The 19,969-nt window shown below is 38.7% G+C and overlaps 1 protein-coding gene across 1 annotated transcript in view; it reads left to right on the top strand.

Annotated features, from left to right (window-relative positions):
• PTPRN2 (protein tyrosine phosphatase receptor type N2) overlaps positions 1–19,969 on the top strand; it is a 659,439-nt gene that overhangs the window by 273,019 nt on the left and 366,451 nt on the right. The window contains exon 10 of the mRNA XM_063324424.1: positions 10,691–10,777. Within this exon, the coding sequence (XP_063180494.1) occupies positions 10,691–10,777 (87 nt within the window). The remainder of the gene's footprint in view (positions 1–10,690; positions 10,778–19,969) is intronic.

Below are 19,969 nucleotides of genomic sequence, written 5' to 3'. Positions count from 1 at the left end.
ACTGGAAGGCCACTATAAGGTCTCCCTGGAGCCTTCTCTTCTCCAGGCTGCACAGCCCCAACTCTCTCAGCCTGTCCTCCTAGGAGAGGTGCTCCAGCCCTCTGATCGTCTTTGTGGCCCTCCTCTGGACAAGCTCCAAAAGATCCATGTTCCTTCTTGTGCTGAGGACTCCAGAGCTGGGTGCAGTACTCCAGGTGGGGTCTCACCAGAGCAGAGTAGAGGGGCAGAATCACCTCCCTCAACCTGCTGGCCACACTTCTTTTGATGCAGCCCAGGATGCAGTTTGGCTTTCTAGGCTGGAAGTGCACATTGCCTGCTCATGTTGAGCTTCTCATCCACCAACACCTCCAAGTCCTTCTCCTCAGGGCTGGTCTCAAGCCATTCTCCACCCAGCCTGTATTTGTGCTTGGGATTGCTGTGACCCAGGTGCAGGACCTTGCACTTGGCCTAGTTGAACTTCATGAGGTTTGCATGGACCCACCGCTCAAGCCTGTAAATTCCCAGGAGGTAGGAGTCAGTGGGAAGAAGGGAGTGAAAATCTCTTGAAGAACCTTGGTAAAGCTACATCTGTTTAATGATGGCATCAGCAGCACTTCCATAGTTCAGTTACTACTGAAATTTGCACACAAAGAAGTTCAAATTCCTTCTATTTCATACTTCAGTAACTGAATTTCCCATCATGTTGCTTGTTAAAATATTTACTAATCTTAGCAGAAAAAAAAAGAAGAAAAAAAAAGAGAAAAGGAAACAAATTTAACTGTGTCCTTAAAATAAAAGCTTTCCTAGTATAGTTTTCAGCTTCTCTGAGCTGAAGAAATGCTGTGATCACTGACTCTGAGACCATGTCGATGATAAGCTACTATTCACATTTTAAAACTTGGCTACTTATATGTGAAGGCCACTGAGCCTTGGCCTCCAGAAGGCAGTGCCAGGGACCCTCTCTTCTCCTTCGTGGCAGCACTGTGCGTGGAAGACCCTCAGGAGTGAAGCACCTTCTGATGACATACATCTGACTCGCTCGGGAGAAAAGCTGCTGTTGCAGCAAAACCGCGAGTTGTTACCTACCCTTCAGATCAACAGGAGATAAATGGGATGCTCTTCATGCCGACTTTAAGGAGAGTGAGTCACAGAGCAAGGGCCAGGGCGTCACTGTGGATTAAGACCTGGGTATGAGATAGGAGAGAAAGATTCGTCATGAACTGCTGCTTCTCAGCGTGTAGAGAGATTAGTGGTACCCCATGGGCAAATTGTCTCTGTTAGGAAGAACTATGGAGGATTTAGAAAAATTCCAGATGGATTTAAATACATTGAGGGATTAACGAGCACAATGGTAGATGAAATTCAGCTGCAATAAGTGTGACAGAATAATAGACATTAACAAAAATAGTCCTTTTTAGAAAAAAAAAAAAAGAAAAGGTATTCTTAAAACTCCTCATAGTCTGAGCTCTGAGGCTGTGGAAAATTTTGAAGAAAAGATTTGCTGTATTTAGATACATGAATCCTACCCTTGTTATAGCGGCACGTATTTTCAGACTTGAAAATCTAAAAGAAGGCATGGAAGTCTTGAAGTAGGTGGCCTGTTTTCCTGCCATGTATTTCTAAAATACAAACTAGTCTAATACATATCACCGAAGTCAAGAGTTCAGCAGGATATTTTTTATAAAGAGAGATATTTTTATAAGTAATAGGCATATACATAATCACATTAACTAATTGTTTGTAGAATTATACCATATTCTCATATATTTATTTTTAGAAGGAATACTCTTGCTGCGGTGTGTAAGGCATGAGGGACTGCTTTCTGATCTCTGTCTGTCCTTTGCCTAGGCTGTAGTGCAGCGAGTGTGCATGGCAACAGAGCGCACGGCTGAGATTATCATCCCAACCTAGAAACATGAGGTTCATAAATTTCATGAGGTTCATGTAAAGATAAAATGGCACCATTCTTGTATCTGACCACTGGCATCAGGTACTGAGTCAGATGGAATCTGGTCTTTTCGTGTATAATATTCTCATTTATTTGGTCAAGTGTCCCTAGTATTCCTGGCATAGAATTTCGGTGTTCTGCTACTTTTCGACCGGGTTTTGGACAACTGCCTGAAAACTGGCAATTTCACAGCAATCCTCACACCTTTTAAGTTTTTCCTCAGGGAATTGAGGTCAATGTTGAATATTGTTACTGGACAACTTTTTTAACACCTGTCTTTCTTGTTTTTTATCAGTGTGAACACAACAGGGCCCAAGAGAAAAAAAAATAATTAAAGAATTAATGGTTTCTGTCTGTCACAGCGTTGTTTTTCTCAGGGTAGACTGCTCCTTAGGTAGTCCTTACAGAGATCTATATCAGCTGACCACTTCTCTCACCCTCCTTCAGAACTTTTCCAGAATTATCTTGGGCTTTATTTTAATTTTTAGGTCTTATTTTTGGACTCTCCTGTATTTACTGCTGGCCTAAGAAAATCAGGCAGTAACATGTCCAAGGTGGTTTAAAATAATCTCCAGTCTTGTGCTGGCAGCTGATGCTGAGAACTGACTCAAGGTCTGGGGTTTGTACGGACTGCTGGGGACGTGCTCCCTTCAGCAATTGCTCTTCGCACTCCTTCTTGATCCCAGCAGCAGGAACTGGAAATTGCTTTCCCCCTCTTTACCCTTTTCTCCTGACTGCTTTTAGCAGGCAAAGCAGTCATAGCTGGTGTGCACCAGCCCCTTGCCCATGGAGGGGCAGCGCTCAAGTCCTGGCATTCTGGCTCCTCCTTGCCAAGCAACGCACTGAGAGCGGGCATACGGTGTGAAAGGAATCAAGCTCGTGAAGGTGGGTGATTAAAAGTGCTGAAGCTACTGTCACCTGTTCAAATAGACCCCTTCGACTGGATTTAATAATTTTTATTCGTTAGAGCACATAATAAGCAAACGGACAGTTCCTAGCGTATCTGTAAGTCATTTTAAAGAAGCTCTGAAATACTGTACGCCTCAGCCTTGTGACCAATGTACCTGCCCTTTTCCAGGCCTGGAGGGCGGACGGCATCTTGTGCTGGGGCTGGCTGGGTTGCTTCTCCCAGCTTCCCGTCAAGGGGGATTTTTGCCTGCAGCCTGGTCAATGCCCACGCTGCTGCCAAATGGTTTTAGGAACAAGAGAAAACTAGTCCTTCTAGAAATCTATCTTGTTATCCATGTGGTTAATACTTTTTCCCTTTAAGGCACATTTCTAGGTTTTAATCTGAAAAGCAGTTATTTCAGAATTTAGGGTGAAAACCCAACTGCCTCATTTAGGTGCCAAACTTCGAGCTGCTGAATGCTGCACATCTTCCCCAAGGATGGGGATGTCATCCACTTCACTTGACATCGTTGAGCTCCCTGAGAGACAAGTGGAGACATACCCACACACAGAGATTCAGGCACCTCCTTTCTTCCACAGATTATAAGGGACTTCGGGAGACTGCAGAAGTCAGCCCAGTCCCTGTTCCACTGAAACACGCCGAACAAGTAGGATATTCTGGGATCCAGTGTGTCTAGTGCTCCTCTGCTGAAAGGCACTTTGCGTAGTGTCTTCTGCCTGTCTTCTGCATATTACTGTGGGGGTTAGAAAGTGAAGCAGGAGATGGAAGAGAATTTACTGAAGTTGGATTGAGCAGTTTTAATTCCCACATCATAGGAGAGTGCTGAGTAGCATCATAGGAGAGTACCAGCCCTGAGCAGAAGAACTGTCCTCTTGATGGCCCAGTGATTCATGTTCAGACATAAAAGCAACAGAGGAAGACAGACAACATGCAAGAGAGAACATGACTCTTAACTTGCAGCACTCAGGAGGAAGGAAGACTGATGGTCCAAACTTAGTTTTCAAGCATGTATGCATTTTACATTAGTAAACATTGAAAGTGTTTTTAAAGTAAACCTTAGTCTAAAGAAAAAATGTCTCCCCCCCAAAAGTCCTTGATGCTGGATTCAGGTTCTACTTTCCTCTGGCTGAGATGTGTATTCAATACTATCCCAGCTGAACACAGGTATAGCCAAAATTTTGAACCCTCTCCAGGGGAAATAGGTGGAGTGGGGATGCCATTGTGCGTGACTTTGAATAGCAAAAGAGAGGCTTGATGTGAACGTGACACTTATCTGCTCAGAAAATGTGCTTTCTGATATTGCCAGGAGGACTGTAGTTAAGCACTCAGGCAACTTTCAGGCTGTAGAGAAACGCCTTGCAATTTTAGTGCAGTGCTCAGCGCTCTTAAAAATGGTCGAAGTGGCCTTCATTGCCTGTGTCCCCATTTAAGCAAATTTTAGGTGGATTGAACCCTACCTTACTTAAGATTTCACTGGGGATTAGACTGACATTTAGGTTTAAGGAGTGCAATTCCCAATGTCAGACCTATTTCTGTACTGTAGATTATTCTTCATTTTTGCAGAAAATGATTCAATTGAACTAATCTGACAGGGCTGACTGGATGTCCATTATAGTGCAGCATTACAATTGCTAAACAGAGTATTGGAAGGGCACTATGTACAGTCTGGTAAAGGCAATACATAATTTGAATGATGGCACTAAGGGAGCATTTCAGAGTTCGGTAAGTGGGTTTCTGAAGACACTTGGCAATTGGGAGGAGGAAAAGCAAATGAGAGCAACTGCTTGTGAGACTGACATAACCTCAGCGTAACATTGAGCTACATGTTGCTCTCCTTGGGCTGGGAGCAGGCTTGGCAAATGCTAGCAATCAAGCCATCTGTATAACTGGATCAGATTTTTCCTACCAAAATGGATCAATTTGCGGGATTGTTTTGACAGGCATGTTGGGAAACAGAGAACATACAGTTTTCATCATTGTTTACTTCTGTTTTTCCTCTTGTTCCCTTTGACATTGCCCACTGGCTTTTATTAGAGTTTGAGCTCCATTTAGTTCAGCACGCGGAACTGGCCGTGCTGCCGGTGTCCCTCCCCGCAGAACTCCTCCTGTTCCTTCATTTACATGTTTCCTTCTTGCTCTTTAACCAGAAGGGGAAGCTTTGAGCCTTGAATGCATAATCATTAGGTCCAGGTCAAAAGTAGATAATCCATTAATCAAAGTGGTTGTTCTCAGTCATCAGATTTGTAGTTCATCTTGGGAATTTCTTGGAAACATGGCATCCATTTGTAGCATTGTTCAGATAATTGCAGCATGAAGCTGAACTGGTCTTGAGATCAGCATCCAATATTCAGCACTACTCTTTAGTTGGAAGGATCTAATTGGCCATTCGTGAGGCATGTCTTGTTCATAAGGCTCCATTTGCCCCAGCAAGTGTTTAGCAATGCTACTGACTCATCAGTGAGGGAGAAGTTATCTTCACCTGGATCCAGGGGCTCTAAATATGCTCTAAAATCAGTCAGATGTTCTCTAAAACCAGTCAGATCCCCTCTGCTGGAAAAGTTTGGAGGAAAATTTTTCATAGGGGAGTGAGGGAATTTATTATTATACCTAAAAGTTAATTTTCGTGTACATGGTCTTTACTACTACAACATATTCTCTGTACTCGGGAGGGAGAAATATACATAGCCTTTAGAGACAGCCAATAGTGCTGCTCTTCTATTCTTGGATCCAAAAGGGATGCAAGTCAAATAATAATCGTCTTTTATATAACAATAGTAGGCATCTGACAGAGAAAGTTGGTATCTTTGTATTCATTTTACAGATGGTGAAATTGAGGGTCATGATAGGCCTCTTCCAGATGAAGGCATATTCTGTTCCTCATTCATAATTCATTCAGCAACAGATATTCCCTGATTTAGGTATAAACCCACTGATAACAGTGGGATTGTATAGACAGATTGAAAAAATGGGTAGCAAATTCTATATATTTTGTAGCAGGGACTGAGAAGAAAATGACTTAATGGGATTGTTCTAAGTTGTGCCAACTTTCTGGAACTAGATTTTAGAAATGATTCCTCATTGCTGTATTTTTCTTGTAAATTGAGCAAATGAAAAGTGAAATCTTCAATAGGCAATAGCAGAGAAAGATATTAATGCAATGTTCTATTATTTAGATGGCCTCTGTAAATGGATTATTCCTTAAAATATTTCTGTTTTCAGCTCCCTCACTTGGAGGGATTTAGATATTGGAAGATACCAAATATTATTTTCACCAATATCCAGTACACTTTGTGGAAAAGTTTTAAGAATTACATAAAGTTGGGTTCCCAAATCCCCTTCTGAGCATTTAAACGGATTACACTAATTTTCAGAAGTGCTTAGCAGTTTACATTAAAATTAAGAGATACTTATTCCTGTACTTTCATTTCAAATTTGTCTCTAAATAAAATAGCTTTATAGCCTAGATCTGCTTTCTTTTTTTGTTAGACAAAACTCCTGATGAAGTTACAGGGAGCTGATTGGCACGCGATTATTTTAGCTCACAAGTAGGTATGGATTAAACGGTTTATTTTTCACATGGTTAAAATGGATAGGGAAGTTTTCATGTTTATGTCATGATGTTAAATCATGACATCAGAGACTTACACTGAACTGGGGAGTCAATTCATCTGAAGGGATAATGTAGTACTACCATATAACATTGGCTGTTTTTAGCAGAGATATAAGCCATATGCTCCAGCAGGTATAACTAGTTCAGTGCAAGAGCTGTGCCCTGAAAAGTGAGATTAAACAAAAGCAACAGTGAACTATTTTGCAGATGATACTCTGCCAGACTTTAAAGCTATATATATCTACATAAACCCCAAAGGAAATATTTATATTTCATTCCCCATTTATTTCTTCATTGTCATTAACCTGTCAAACAAAGTATATTCTACAAATAATATGAGCCTATGAGTAAGACAGAGTTCTGCTACTGGTTCAGTAGGGTCTGAATCTGTCAGCTGAAAAATTATATTTAGGCTAGCACTCACAGATATGAGATGGCATTAGAAGAAAAAGCAATGGAAAAAAGTTAGTTATACATGAATTTTCTATACGTTCTGACTCTCTTTTCATCTTCCAAGTTGCAGAGAACTGGAGCCGGAAAGCTAAAAAAGACCCCAAGAGAATTATGGTAAACTGTGAAATGTATCACATTTTGTTTTAGCTACTATTATCATATCTTAGCACAGTTAACTTGAAGGAAGATGCAAAAGAGAAATCTACAACAAGTGAAATGAGAGCAAAAGTAGGAAACCCAAAGCAAGCACTATCTCATAGCTGGCAACAGCTAGCTATGTCATCTGCAAAAAGTGCTGTGCCATCCAACAGTTTATTCTTCCTAAAGCCAAACACTAGATCAACGATGATCGGAAACCTTCATAGCAATCATAAAATGGAGTGGTAAAATCAAGAAGGACTGTTAAAGACACTGCAGGAACCATTAATTTTCTTTGGCAGAAAAAGGGTTGGCCAGCCTCAAGAGAACCTCCAAAGCATAAATAGCACCCATGGGTGCCTTTTGTTTTTCCCAGTACATGTTTTGTATCTTTGAGGCCTAAGTTGTGATTTCTCTTTAAGGGCTAACCATTACTATTGTACCGAAATGTCTTATCACAGGCTCCCAAAAGAAAGCTCATATGGGTTGGACCTGTGCTGTAGCATGTCTGGAAACTGAAAGGCCATAGCCCAGAGACTCCCTCTGTGCCGTGCTGCTCCGAGTGAATTGGAGCCGGCAAGAACTGTCACCAAAAAGGGTGGCCCCACTCTCCACCCCCAGTATAGGGAACTGAAATGACCATCTTGACAGTTCAGACAAAGTAGTGTGAACCCTACCCCCACCCTTAGCTTTCCTCCAAGTCTTTGGCCTTGATAAAGTAGTTTCATCATCAGGGCTGTCTAAAGAGTCTTCTTTCTACTACTGCAATTTCTGTTGTTTGTTCCTTATCTGAACAACTATTTTTGTCCTTCTTTGTTGGTTTATGTAACACTTTCCTTTGAACTAATTCCATAGTTGTTGAACCCTCACAATCAATAGATGAATCATATTCATAAAAAAAAAAATCACTCCATAATACAGAAGCTTCTTCCCATGTAGGGCTGAATCAAGCACGCTGAAAACCCAGCATAGTACATCAAAGACCACAGATAGCGGCTGTTCCACGAGTACTGTGTGCTCGTACCCGGGACGTGTGGGAGGACCACGGGCAGGAGGATAGGCGATGTTTGCAAGTTGTCTTCTGGTAACAGTCCTTGTATAAACCTGAAATGAGATGGGTGATGTGGGTGCGCGGCACCGTTGCGATGTAGGCTAGTTTGTTTAACACTGTGCTGGTGGGAAGGGTGTGCTCTCTCTGTGTAAACAAAGCTAAAGGCAATCACTGTACAAGTGCAAATGATGCAACAATGAGCAATGCTAAACAAAAGCAAAGCAGAAGTAGAGCGTGGAAAATGACATTCTGGCATTTTTAGAGAAAGGTTTTGAATATTCAACTCTCCTACAGTACAACAGTCACAGAACTCTTATAAACACTACTAGTATGTATCAATGTTAAGAAGTTGGGAAATTTATATTGGATAATACCGCGATATAAATTAATCATTCTTAATGTGAATCCTCAAATGTGATAGTGTGATCAATGATAGTACTGGCACCAGAGTACTGCTTCTGCCCCTTTCCTGAGCTGTTATGAGTGACGATTTCTTAGCCTAACAAACTGCATGTGAGTTTGGGAACCTATGTGTTTTAATTTGGTATTGGATGAGAGTTATTAAGACTATTCTTGGATGTTCAGGCTTGCAAAAGAATGGCCTTAGAGACCATTTTCTCTCCCATTTTCTCTCCATCATTCAAATGCTCCGATTACATCACCCACTGCAGTTACTACATTGGCTTGTAGCGGCATACCTTGTTTTTGAAGTTGGGGAATGCTTTTTTGAGGGGAGGAGGGGTAAGCAGGGAGTAGGAGGTTGAGCTTTTACAAATGAGACTCCCTTGGTTAAAAAAATGACACCAATGTATGCAGCAGACTTTGCCTGCGCCACTGCATAGACTTGCTATTACAGTAAAAGCCCACTTGCTGACACCGATCATCTCCATAAAATTTAAGCCAACATCTTTGGGAGAAAAGATTTAATTAACACATAAGTCCCTGAGTCACTATGACAATCTGCTTTCATAGTGATGGGAATAATCATGTTTCTACCCGCTGTCAGTCCTTGAAATATAGGGGTTTTATGAATAATCTATAGTACATTTTTTTTCCTTACAGAAACAGTCAGATTCTTTTGTTACTTTCACACAAGAACATTTCTGTCTTAGACATCTAGAAAAACTCTAAATTTATCTGGTGCCTTGAGGGGGTACCTCTGCTTGTGTGACAGGAGTTCTCTTGAGCATTTTGGGTTAGTAGCATGAAGGGAGGCTGAGCAATTCCATCCTAACCAACATCCACATGAGACATCCCATTATTTAAATAGAGGTGCCCTTAGGGCAGTGTATGCAGAACCCAGTACAATAAATAAATAAATAAACAGTGCTCATTGTAGACAATAAATAAAATTGTGGCGATGATTACCATGATATAAAATTAGATTCAAAAACTTTCACTGTGAACCAGAAGTAATAACCTAGGTACAGATGTTAGAAAAATCTTTTTCCCCCTTAGTCCGGTTGAAAAGATCATGTCTAACAGTACGCTCTTTTTTTGACACCTCCTTCTCCTACTTGTTCTAAATCCTCGAAGGAAAAAATACAGAACCTTTTTCCACCGGGTTAGTCTCATCAAAGTTGTTTCTTTTTTACCATGGCATAAGTTAGATAAGTATCAAGCTCGTAAGGTTTAGTTGTATGATCTTTGGGGCTTTAACAAAGTTGAGAATAATTCTATAATTGCAATTTAGACAGAGAATGTTGTGTCTGTTGTTCTCACTGGACATTTCTATATCATTTCCTTATCTTTTTGCTTTCTTAATACTTTTGTATTTGGTTCCACAGTACTGAACAACAACTAAACGAGGTATGATCTGTATATTAGGGACAGAATGTTCTTAATGCATCTTTAGAGTCATAACAACTCTAATAACCCGAATTTTTTGCAAATACAAATTTTGCATCTAGATAAGTGCTTTTTTAAATGTTAGCAGTCCTCTTGTGTTAGGCTTGACTGCAACCTGTTTTCTAAATTAAAAAATGTAAATGTGGCATTGACAAAGGTTAAAAAGATTTAAAGCGGGTTCTGTCAGCAGTGCATACAGACACCAAACTAAATCCTATGTATCTAATCAGTGTCCTCTGGACTGTGTGCCTTACCCCATTGTTTACCCTCAAATCCATAATAATTTTGTATCCTTTCACTGGGCGAAGATTCATTTTAAAAACTAATGAATTTAAAAATATGCTTTTCCCTTGTCCATTTGATACTGAGCCTGCAATTTGACTTTCATTGTTTGTTTCCCTCCTTGTCTCGTCAATCCTTTTCTCTCTTTCTGTCCTTTTACTTTATTACATTTTTTATTGAGGACCGAGATGAACTGGTTGCTGCATCATGGGCCCATTACACTTCCTAACAATTCCATTTACACCTTATTGTTTGTCTTATTGCTGGAAAATTCAGGTGATTCATCATGCCTGAAGAAGCACCTGATCCCAATTCCCTTGATATCACGATCACTATGTGACAGGAATACAGTTAGTGGTGGCTTTCAGACTCTAAGAGGCCAAGGTGATAACTCTTTTGGGACTTTTAGCCTCTCAAGTATTGATGAGTTCCATTTTCGTAATGCTCTGTTTTCTTGCTCCCTTTCAACAGCCCCCTGAGTGTGGAAAAGGGCTTGGAGTTAATAAAGGAAGTGGCAGATCTCCTGAAGCTGCAGATGAGTGCCTTCGACGATGTCAAGTACGTACATGGAATTCGCCCCTTTTTATTTTATTGGATTTCTCATTATTTTTGAATAGTTTGTCTTACAAGGAAATATCTACTCTTTAATGCCAACATTAATGAGAGCGTGCGGGAGGCAAAAAAAAAAGAATATCGTGGTGATCTTTATAACGTTCCCTCCGCACACGAACAAATTATTTTGAAAAAAATTATAAAGACTGGAAGTTTGCTATGCTTCTGTACAGAAAGGTAGCCTGTTCAAAGTGCTGTAAAAATATTATCAACCTTGTTTAACAGTTTCTAGGTAAGGAAAGTCTTGTTAAGGGTCATTATACCCAGCATTGCTGAGGGGGAAAATGACATCAGAGATGGATAAGAACTTGGGTCCCTGGCTTTGAGTCTGGCACATGGCACACTAGGTCATGCTGCTTGGTCAACTACTCATTTAACAAGTCACAGGGAGTTCAGCTATGTTGAGCTACTGGTTTTCTTCATATGATTCATACTGATGACTGCTCTGCATGTTAATCTCCTGAACTAGGTGGTTATGATTTGCCAAGTCCAGTAAAAATTTTTAGATTGAGGATTTTCTGAAGTCACTTTGGCAGGATCATTTCCTTCACAAAACTTAACTATTTCATAAAACAGAATAAAAATAGTTTGATAGAAAAGTAATGGAAAAGAAGGGTCAGCTGTGGGAGGGTTTTGACAGCTTGCTGGAAAGAAGTCACATCGTGGTGTGCAGAAAATAACTGATGTCTGGGTAGCATCCAGTTCCTGCCTATGTTTCAGAGGGTTTGGGGATGCTTGTTTTGGCCCACGAGTCAGGTTGCTGAAGTGCAGCATCTTTCTCAGCCTCACTTGTACCGCCGTCAGCTTTTCTTTTACCTTCCATTCCAGTGAATGTAATTCATCATTTAATACTGTGTTTTAAGCCATAGTCTGAAGATGTTTCACCTCCAGTGGAAGTGTTTATATTATTTGGAAAAAAAATGGTACCCCTTTTATTGCTGTATATGTAGGGAGAAATACACTACTGGTGAGAAAATCTTTTTAGAAATCTGATAAATACCAGACATATTGGCTTTAGTTGTTTATAAGGAGAATATTCCCCTGTTTTGTTTGCTAGAACAATTCTTTGCCTTGCTGCAAGTCTTTTTACTTGTATTTTATGAAATGTAGTTCATATGAAAACTTAGTTTTGAAATTACAAAAAATGACAGTATTATGTGGTCTTCCTTGCAAAGAGAACTTGCAACCTTGACTTTGAATACTAGCAGATAAAGTCTGATGCATATTTAAAGGGGTAATCCCATGGAACAATTTCTCTGCTGGAATCAACGGGTTCTGCTTCATTAACTTCATGCATTTACAGTACAAGAGCACTTTCACCTACCTTTCTAATTGTTAGCATAAACCCTTTTGGTTATTTTTTATCATTTGATAAATCACAACAAAGTTGCTATTGGCAGGCTGTAGATTCATTCTCTAGTGAAAAATATGCCTCCAGTGATATAGCTAGCTATGAACAACCTTTTTTTTTTTTTTTTAATGTGTGACATTAGGGAAGCTGGTTATTTTGTGTCCATTAATATGCAGTCATACGACTGTACTGAAAGTACTTGTATTGTATGGTCAGTGTGGTTTGTAAGTGTGGTTTGAATGACGGTAACTCCAAACAGGACCAAGTATTCTGTCTATCAACACACACACAGTCTTTTCCTTTCTAAAATGTCCATAAATCTGGGAAAGATTATCTCAAGTTAGTGAAGAATTCATCCATAATAATTTCTCTTTACTCAAGAAAATGAGATGCTTTGACTCGCGTTAAACCCATGAAATGCTGAAGAAGTGCGGGCTGGCCAGTAGATGTAGCAGTAGTAGAGGCTTTAGAACAAGGCCTCTCCAAGCAGAGAATTAACGCTTTTTGGATTTGTTCTTTTGTCATCACTGCATAGCCATCGCTGGAAAATGATGAATTTGAAGGCTCTGGTTATCTTCTGAGTGGCATCATGGAGAGGGGTTTCAGGAAGGATTTGATATCATGGTTATTCCCAATCCACCTTTGCCATACCAAAGAGTGAGAATGAGTCCTCTCGGGAAATATGCTTTTTACTTGGCCTAAGGCACTATGGGGGGTTTAAATTATTTTAGTTTACTGGCAACTAAAAGTACTCTTTTTCTTAGGGATTCATTTTTTTAAAAAGTCTACTTTGAAGTCTGACCTGAGTGTTATGTTGGTGTAAAATTCTCAAGTCTTTCTTTTCCCCCCAAGAACTCTGATTGGTAAGAAAATAACAGTGTAGACCTGAATTTTTTGGACTATTGCAAAGATTTCAGGGTAAAGACATCTTAATGAGAATCACGGGGTTAATTTGGGAGTATAGACAAAGCCATCACATTCAATAGGAATCGTGTAAGAAGAACTGAGGAGACAGGGTGAGTGATGAGTTCTTCTAAAGTTCTTTAAATTCTCAATTTAGAGTTTCTTGTCCTTTTCTCTCAAAAAAAACCCCCACTTTTAAAGGGACTGCTTCACAAATACGTTACTACCTTTAGTTAGTTTTGTCTGCGAATGTCTTTCGTTCTTCCCTATATTTTTAGGATTTTTCCTGTGCTTTGGTAAGTGTACAGTTGCTTTTGCCGTGGATTCCTACCAATTTCTGTGCTAGTTCTTGATTAGTTGATGCATGGTAGTAATCAGCTTATCTTTTCTTCTCTTGTTCACAATCCTGCCAACTTTAACCGATGGCTTCAATTCACAGTATAGCCTCAGGCCTGGCTCCCGGAGCGTTCAGTCCACTTCTACAGTTGGTTTGTTGTCAAGTTTGCATTGACATAAACTTTGCTCGCCCTGTGAAGCAGATAAGTGGGAATAGATTTGGGGAATTCATAATTAGAAATATTTCAGCGTTGAAGAAACGATCCAACATGTTAGCTGTCACTTTTGGATACAGCCTGAGTCTTTATGGAAGTAATAGTTATGCTTAATATGTTTTGTTAATGATTATGTAGCTGTCAAATAAATTCCATTATTTCTTATTACATCATTAGAGACCATTAAAAGGATATTAGCATGCTGATGTAATTATGCAAGCAGACGTAAAATGACTATAGTTATGATTTTATAATCTAATTATGGGTGTCCAATGCCCCTGGTGATTGATTGTTGGGCTAGTATCATGGATTGAAGTCAGATGGGTAGTAGTGTTAGGAGGGTTTGTATTTATTTAAAAAAAATAATAACTTTACCACTCTACAATCTACAACATTGGCCTTCTTCATGTAATTACAGTTCTTCACACGTTATAGAGTAAACTTATAAATGAGAGAGGTTATCAAGAAACATCCAAATATAATAAGAATACTAAAATCTGTAAGCTCAACCGTGAAGGTAGTGGAAAGGACACTCAGAACCTATAGTCAAAGCGACGGAATTAGAACATACATAACTTCTTTAGTTTCTGATGAGAATATGAATTATTTCTGAATTTTTATTTAATGTTCTCATACCTGGGGTATCTACTGAGAACATTGCTAAGGGAGGTTTTCAACTCTAAGCTTAGCTGAATATCTTTCCGTGGAGAGAAAATGAATTAGTTTGATTTCATAGTATTCCAGACCGCATATCCTACCATACTAGGACTCCAGTTCAGAGTGAGATTTTCAACTGAACATTATATTCTCTGATGGATGCTGCAGTAGCACTGATTTTATTTCTTTTCCTTCTTATTCCTCTCTTTAGTCTTATATGATTTTCCCTGTTGCCATTGAAGATCCCTCGCTCTAGGTGTTTCTTTTTCCCCTGTTTTTTTTCTACCTCTTTGGCTCCCTCCACCCATTCATCTTAGTGGGCATCTTTGTCATTTTTGCCGTCTAACATACCTAAACTCAGTACTCAAAGAAATGTCCTTTCAGGAGACATGATTACTTGACCAACAAGCATGCCCATTTACATATCTAGTTTTTCAGTGGAAAACCCATAGCAGAGCACTCTATATTCCATACAATAACATTAGCCTCTCTTTGATGCTTGTGTAATTGCCTATATAAGCACATAATCAATATATATACATATAATGTTGGGGATGAACAGGATACTTATGCTAAATTTCAAATGCTAATAAAAATAGATTTTTCAGGTTGAAAAAGCTGATTCTGGTTATTGAATATAATGTCCTGGATTGCAAAGCCATAAAACTTAACCAGTATTCCCCTGTCATCTAAAGTTGGTTGCATCTATATTGTACATCCAAAGCTAACTTAAAAGACCAAATCACTGATGTTTCAGAGTCTAAAACTCAAACTGCCAGGCCTTGGGTTTGCTGTTCAGCTTTCACCTGACCATTCTCTATACCCACACTAAGATTAGAGGTGAATTCCATGTTTTACTTGAATAGTTTATTATACGAAAAATGAAAATTCAGGTTAACTGAAGGTATGTACAGAAACTGTATGGCAGCTTCAACTGAAAATTCCTGTCAAAATTTGTGGCAGCCACAGCAGTGTGGTTTGTTATTTTGAAATTAGAGTACTATAATTTTTAAATTCAAAGTAATGACCAGTTTCAAAATTTATCTTATAACTGGCTTGTAAAGCAAATGCTTCTATTTTGGTGATAAGAATAAACAAAAAATTGATTTTGGACTGAACTTAAGCCATTATTTTCATTATTTTGTTTTGTTGTTCAGCTGACCAAAAAGTATCAGTCATTCTATAAAGACTAATTATGATGTAGTCTTGACATACTTGATCGTATCTATGTATTTTTCTACAGCCTTCTGTCTTATTCCATATGCAGGAAATAAAACGCTCAGTTAATGAGCAGCTCTTCAATGTTTCATTTTATTCTCATTGTTCAATGTATGGCTTCAGGATTTATTTATAACACATTATTCAAATCCTGCTTTGAGGTCAGAAAACCCATTTCCTCTTGTTTTGGTTTGTTTTGGTTTGGGTTTTTTTGTTTTGTTTTGTTTTGTTTTTTCCCTATGGTGCTTTTCACTACACTATCAAAATTCTTGATGAACATGAATTGATATATTGAAGTCACATGAGACTGCGGTATTATTAGGACCACTCAGAGCTGGAGCTATGCATGAAGAGATTAACATCAAAGCACTCGCTAATGTGAGGTGTCCAGTCTGATGTCTCAGACTATAGCTTATTCAGCCTTTGCTGTAAAGATCTTCACTTATTGAGACAGCGATCCCACTGCTTTCAGTTGCCATTCTGAGTGCTCAGCAGCCCTAGAAGTCAGCTTTCAGTTTAGACAGTGACACTTGGTCTGTAAGAAAAATTACCTGAAATGACTTGGCTTCAAATGAACTGAGTCTGAATCTGAATCTGAGGCAGAACCGGATGGTACCAGAAGAACTCAAAGTAATGGTAGGACCTTTACATCTTCATAGTTCCATGCCTTATTTGCAACATACTTCCTGCAGTCTGACAAAAATAAGTCGAGGCCCTTGAAAATATTGGTCTTTTCTACCACTTGACCACTGTTCATCTGTGGATGTCAGGGATCCTATTGAAAAACACTTTGCAAAGAAAGACTGTCTAGCTAGATACGAAGTAAATCAAGATTGATTTTTCCTATTATACTGTAGTATGTCCTTAGTGTCAACTATGTTTTTTACATATTTTTATGTAAACAGTGATCTAACAAAAGCTTGGATTTGGAATTTTATAATGAGGACAGCTACAAGCACATTCTTGCCATACTTCAAATCTCTGTTTTCAAGTAGTGGGGTTAGAGACACTTTCCACATCCTTTTCAAAGAAAAGTCCTTACACGACCAAACAATACCTATCATTATCCTTAGTCTTAGGAAGGGCTGAAATGGTTGGGCTGGAATAAATGCAATTTGAAAAGCCAGCCAACCATCCCAGTGAAAAGAGCTTGAACTGAAGATGTCTGAAAATCAAACCAAGTGGTGAAAGTTTGGAGAAGCTTTAAATGTGTTCAAATCGGAAGTGTTGGGCAGGCAGAGCGATGAGTGGAGCTCCCAGCCTCACCTATTATGAACATGTGCATTGGCTGTAGTGTCCTAATCATGCTATATAGGTTTTGTTCATTGTTTGTCGTGTTATTTTTCTAACACTTGAAAAACTCAATCAGCCAGTTAATCATATTCAGTCATCCAGAACCTAAACACTGGAACAGTACTTGGTATTTTCACTTCATCATGCTGATGGATTATGACATGTGGTATATGTATGCTCTAAATGTGAACATCTCAGGAAATTATTGGTAGCTTGAGAGGCAGGATAGTGTGAGGGAGGATTATTTAATCACAGCACTAGTGGGACAGGTAGCACAGTGTCTTGTTAGGTTTGTATCTGCAAGCTTCCCTCTACTGTACAGGTTCTCCATGATTCCTTTCTCCTTGACTCAGTGTGGTTAATCTTCTCTTGTGTTTTATGTTGGACACCAGTGGATGAATATTCTTCCAAAATTTTTTTCTAGATTGGCAGGTTCTGGATTCTGCCATCTATGCTATTTAGGTTTACTGAGAGGAATGTTCTAATATTGTGCTTATGAAAAAACATGTAGTCCATCCTTCTCCCCTTAAGGTGCTGTCTTATAAACTATCAATAATTTCAATTTTTATTTCCATTCCGTTTATTGTCCAGAAATTAAGCAACATTTTTATTTCAATTTGAACTGTGCCATGCTTGGTCCCAATAAAAAAGACATAACTTTCAAAAAAGTTGAGCAATATTTGTCATCCGTTCTTTGATTTTAAATAGCAAACCAACAGACTAAAGCTATTTGGCATAATCTTGTTTAAAATGTTATAAAAGCATAACTCAGAAATAATGGAACCACTTTTATTCAAACTTGACTCCTTCCACAGATTTAATGAATCTGGAAAACAAATTGTTTGAAAAATGCACTGCTGTAACTCATTGCATGCAAGCTTTTATACGAAATTACATTGTGTTTTCTGGTACATATTGTCTTATTTGACAACTAATTTATAATATAAAGATACATCAATTTTTAAAGGAATCAGGATAAGGAAACAAAAATAAGGTGGGAGTTTCAACTATGCATTCCTTTACTTAAAAATGAGTGATTTCTCAACCTTAGCATTACATTAGTCTTGTGGCTTTTTCCCCTGAGGTACAATATATTTTTTGTGCTTTTCTTTAATAAATGTGCATATAACCAAGATCATTTTGCCTTCTCCACTGTAACTTTCCTGCTAGAAAAATATAAAAATACATTAAAATAACAAGAAGGATTTTGGCCTGCAGCGTTTTATGAATTCTAGGTGACAAAACAGAAAGACCGTAAAAATCTAGGGAGACTTTTATAAATAAAAATGTACGAAGTTTGTCTTTCCATTACAACATTTCATCTCATTAAATCAGAGGATTTTCACCTTTGTAGTCAAAGGCAGAATGAAATCCAGTGTTATAGATGCATTTCCGTGTACTCATAGGTCCCTACTCCAGAGAAGGGTTTTACAGATAAGTGAGCTTCTGAAGTTCATCTATTTTTAACTTCATACTTCCCTACTACTCATGCCTCTGTGTTTCTGAGAAGGCCATCACATTCATTTTTTAATAAAATTAAAGTTCATAACATTATAGGGTAGGCAGGATACACCCCTTTGTTTCAAGCAAGTCACTGAACATGCACCATTGCATTTTATTTATGTAACATTTCACATATTATTACCAGGTAATCATTTCCATTCTACGGATGGGTAAATTGAAACTCCAGACAGTTTGCCTGATTTTCCCTATGATGGTACAGAACTTGGTGACAGATATGAGAATAGAAACAGAGAACTGTGATTCTCACTCTTGAACTAAAGCTTGGTCCACAAATAGAATAACAAATATTAGAAATGTAAAAAGATTATAATGTAGAGATCAGTATAAAAGAATAGTCCCTTATAAGAAATATACAAAATTAATCCTATGTCTATGTCTTTCTTGATCCTCCAGCCCTTGCTTAACTGATTCTCCTAGTTAAACAAACTCACACTTTTTTTCTTTCTTTGTCCCCTGGATGGACGGATGGATGGATTGCATGAATATTGCAGACCTGCTGACCCAGCTGCAAAAGATAAATAATTCTTCTTCACATTTTTTTTTTACACCTTAGCCAGTAAATATTGCATATCCAAGCCTGAGCTGCACCACAAGTTGCCTGGGCAAGGGTTTGTATTAGGAGCCATAAAGGCAGCCAGAGCAAATACACATCTGTAGGTGCGACCGAAAGAGCCCAATAAATTCCGCTTGCAATGCCTCTTGTCTCCCTCATAGCTGTCAGGGGAAGCTCAAGAACAAATCTTCTAGTTGTTCTCCTCAGAGCTAAAGGAGAAGCCAACAGGTTCTTAAGATGGCAAGAGGAAGGGCTCTGATTGTAGCATTCAGAGTTTTGGAGCTTTATAAGTTGAGGCTGTAGCAAAGTTTGGGTTTTTAGGTCTTTGGTTGTGCTGCCTAATCCTGATCAAAGAAATTGTGTCCTGTCTGGCTCCTACCAAAGCTATGAGCATGCTCAACCTTTACCTCTGCAAAAGTCCAAACACGTGAGTCATGCTCTTCATTAATTATTAGAAGCCACTTGTGCAAGCCGAGCGTAAGGTGACTATCAGCCCAGTAGACAAATTTTACACGTGGTTTCAACAGACTCCATTAACAACACAGGTGTGCAGAGGGTAAGTAAGCCTGAAGTCAGTAAAAAGCGTTGAATGCTTACTGGCTAAAAATTGTCTGCTGTTTGTGTACCAGGCAGACTACTGAAAGTTATAAAGAAGAAGAATGGAAATATAAATAGAATACAATAATCTTTTTTTTTTTTTTTAATTACCTAACTTTTTCATCCTTTAGTTTAATCTTTGGGGAGTGAAAGAAAAATCGCTGTACATTTAAGCAGCATTTTGAGACCATTTTCCCACTCTCTCAGGGTCCAAACACTTTTGCTGTAAAAAATTACAGCACTTGTATGGTTTGTTCTTTCAAATACTGTAATTAAGAACCTTATTTGCATGGCAGGCAAAGCTGGCAACTTTCATGTACTCAGCATGGTGAAAATGTCAAGTTTCATGGCCTGTGACAGATTAATAGAAAAATTATTTTAAAACTCTGCAAATTATTCATAGATATTGAGTAATCATCAGAAGTTGCATTTTGTGAAGAATAAAAATAGGACAGAGTGTAGCATCAATCTCTAAATTGAGCGTTGTCTGT

Source organism: Chroicocephalus ridibundus, chromosome 2 (assembly GCF_963924245.1).
Source record: "Chroicocephalus ridibundus chromosome 2, bChrRid1.1, whole genome shotgun sequence".
Classification (NCBI taxonomy): domain Eukaryota; kingdom Metazoa; phylum Chordata; class Aves; order Charadriiformes; family Laridae; genus Chroicocephalus; species Chroicocephalus ridibundus.
The sequence above is the reverse complement of the archived record's forward strand: the minus strand, read 5'-3'. Positions and strand labels throughout refer to the sequence as shown.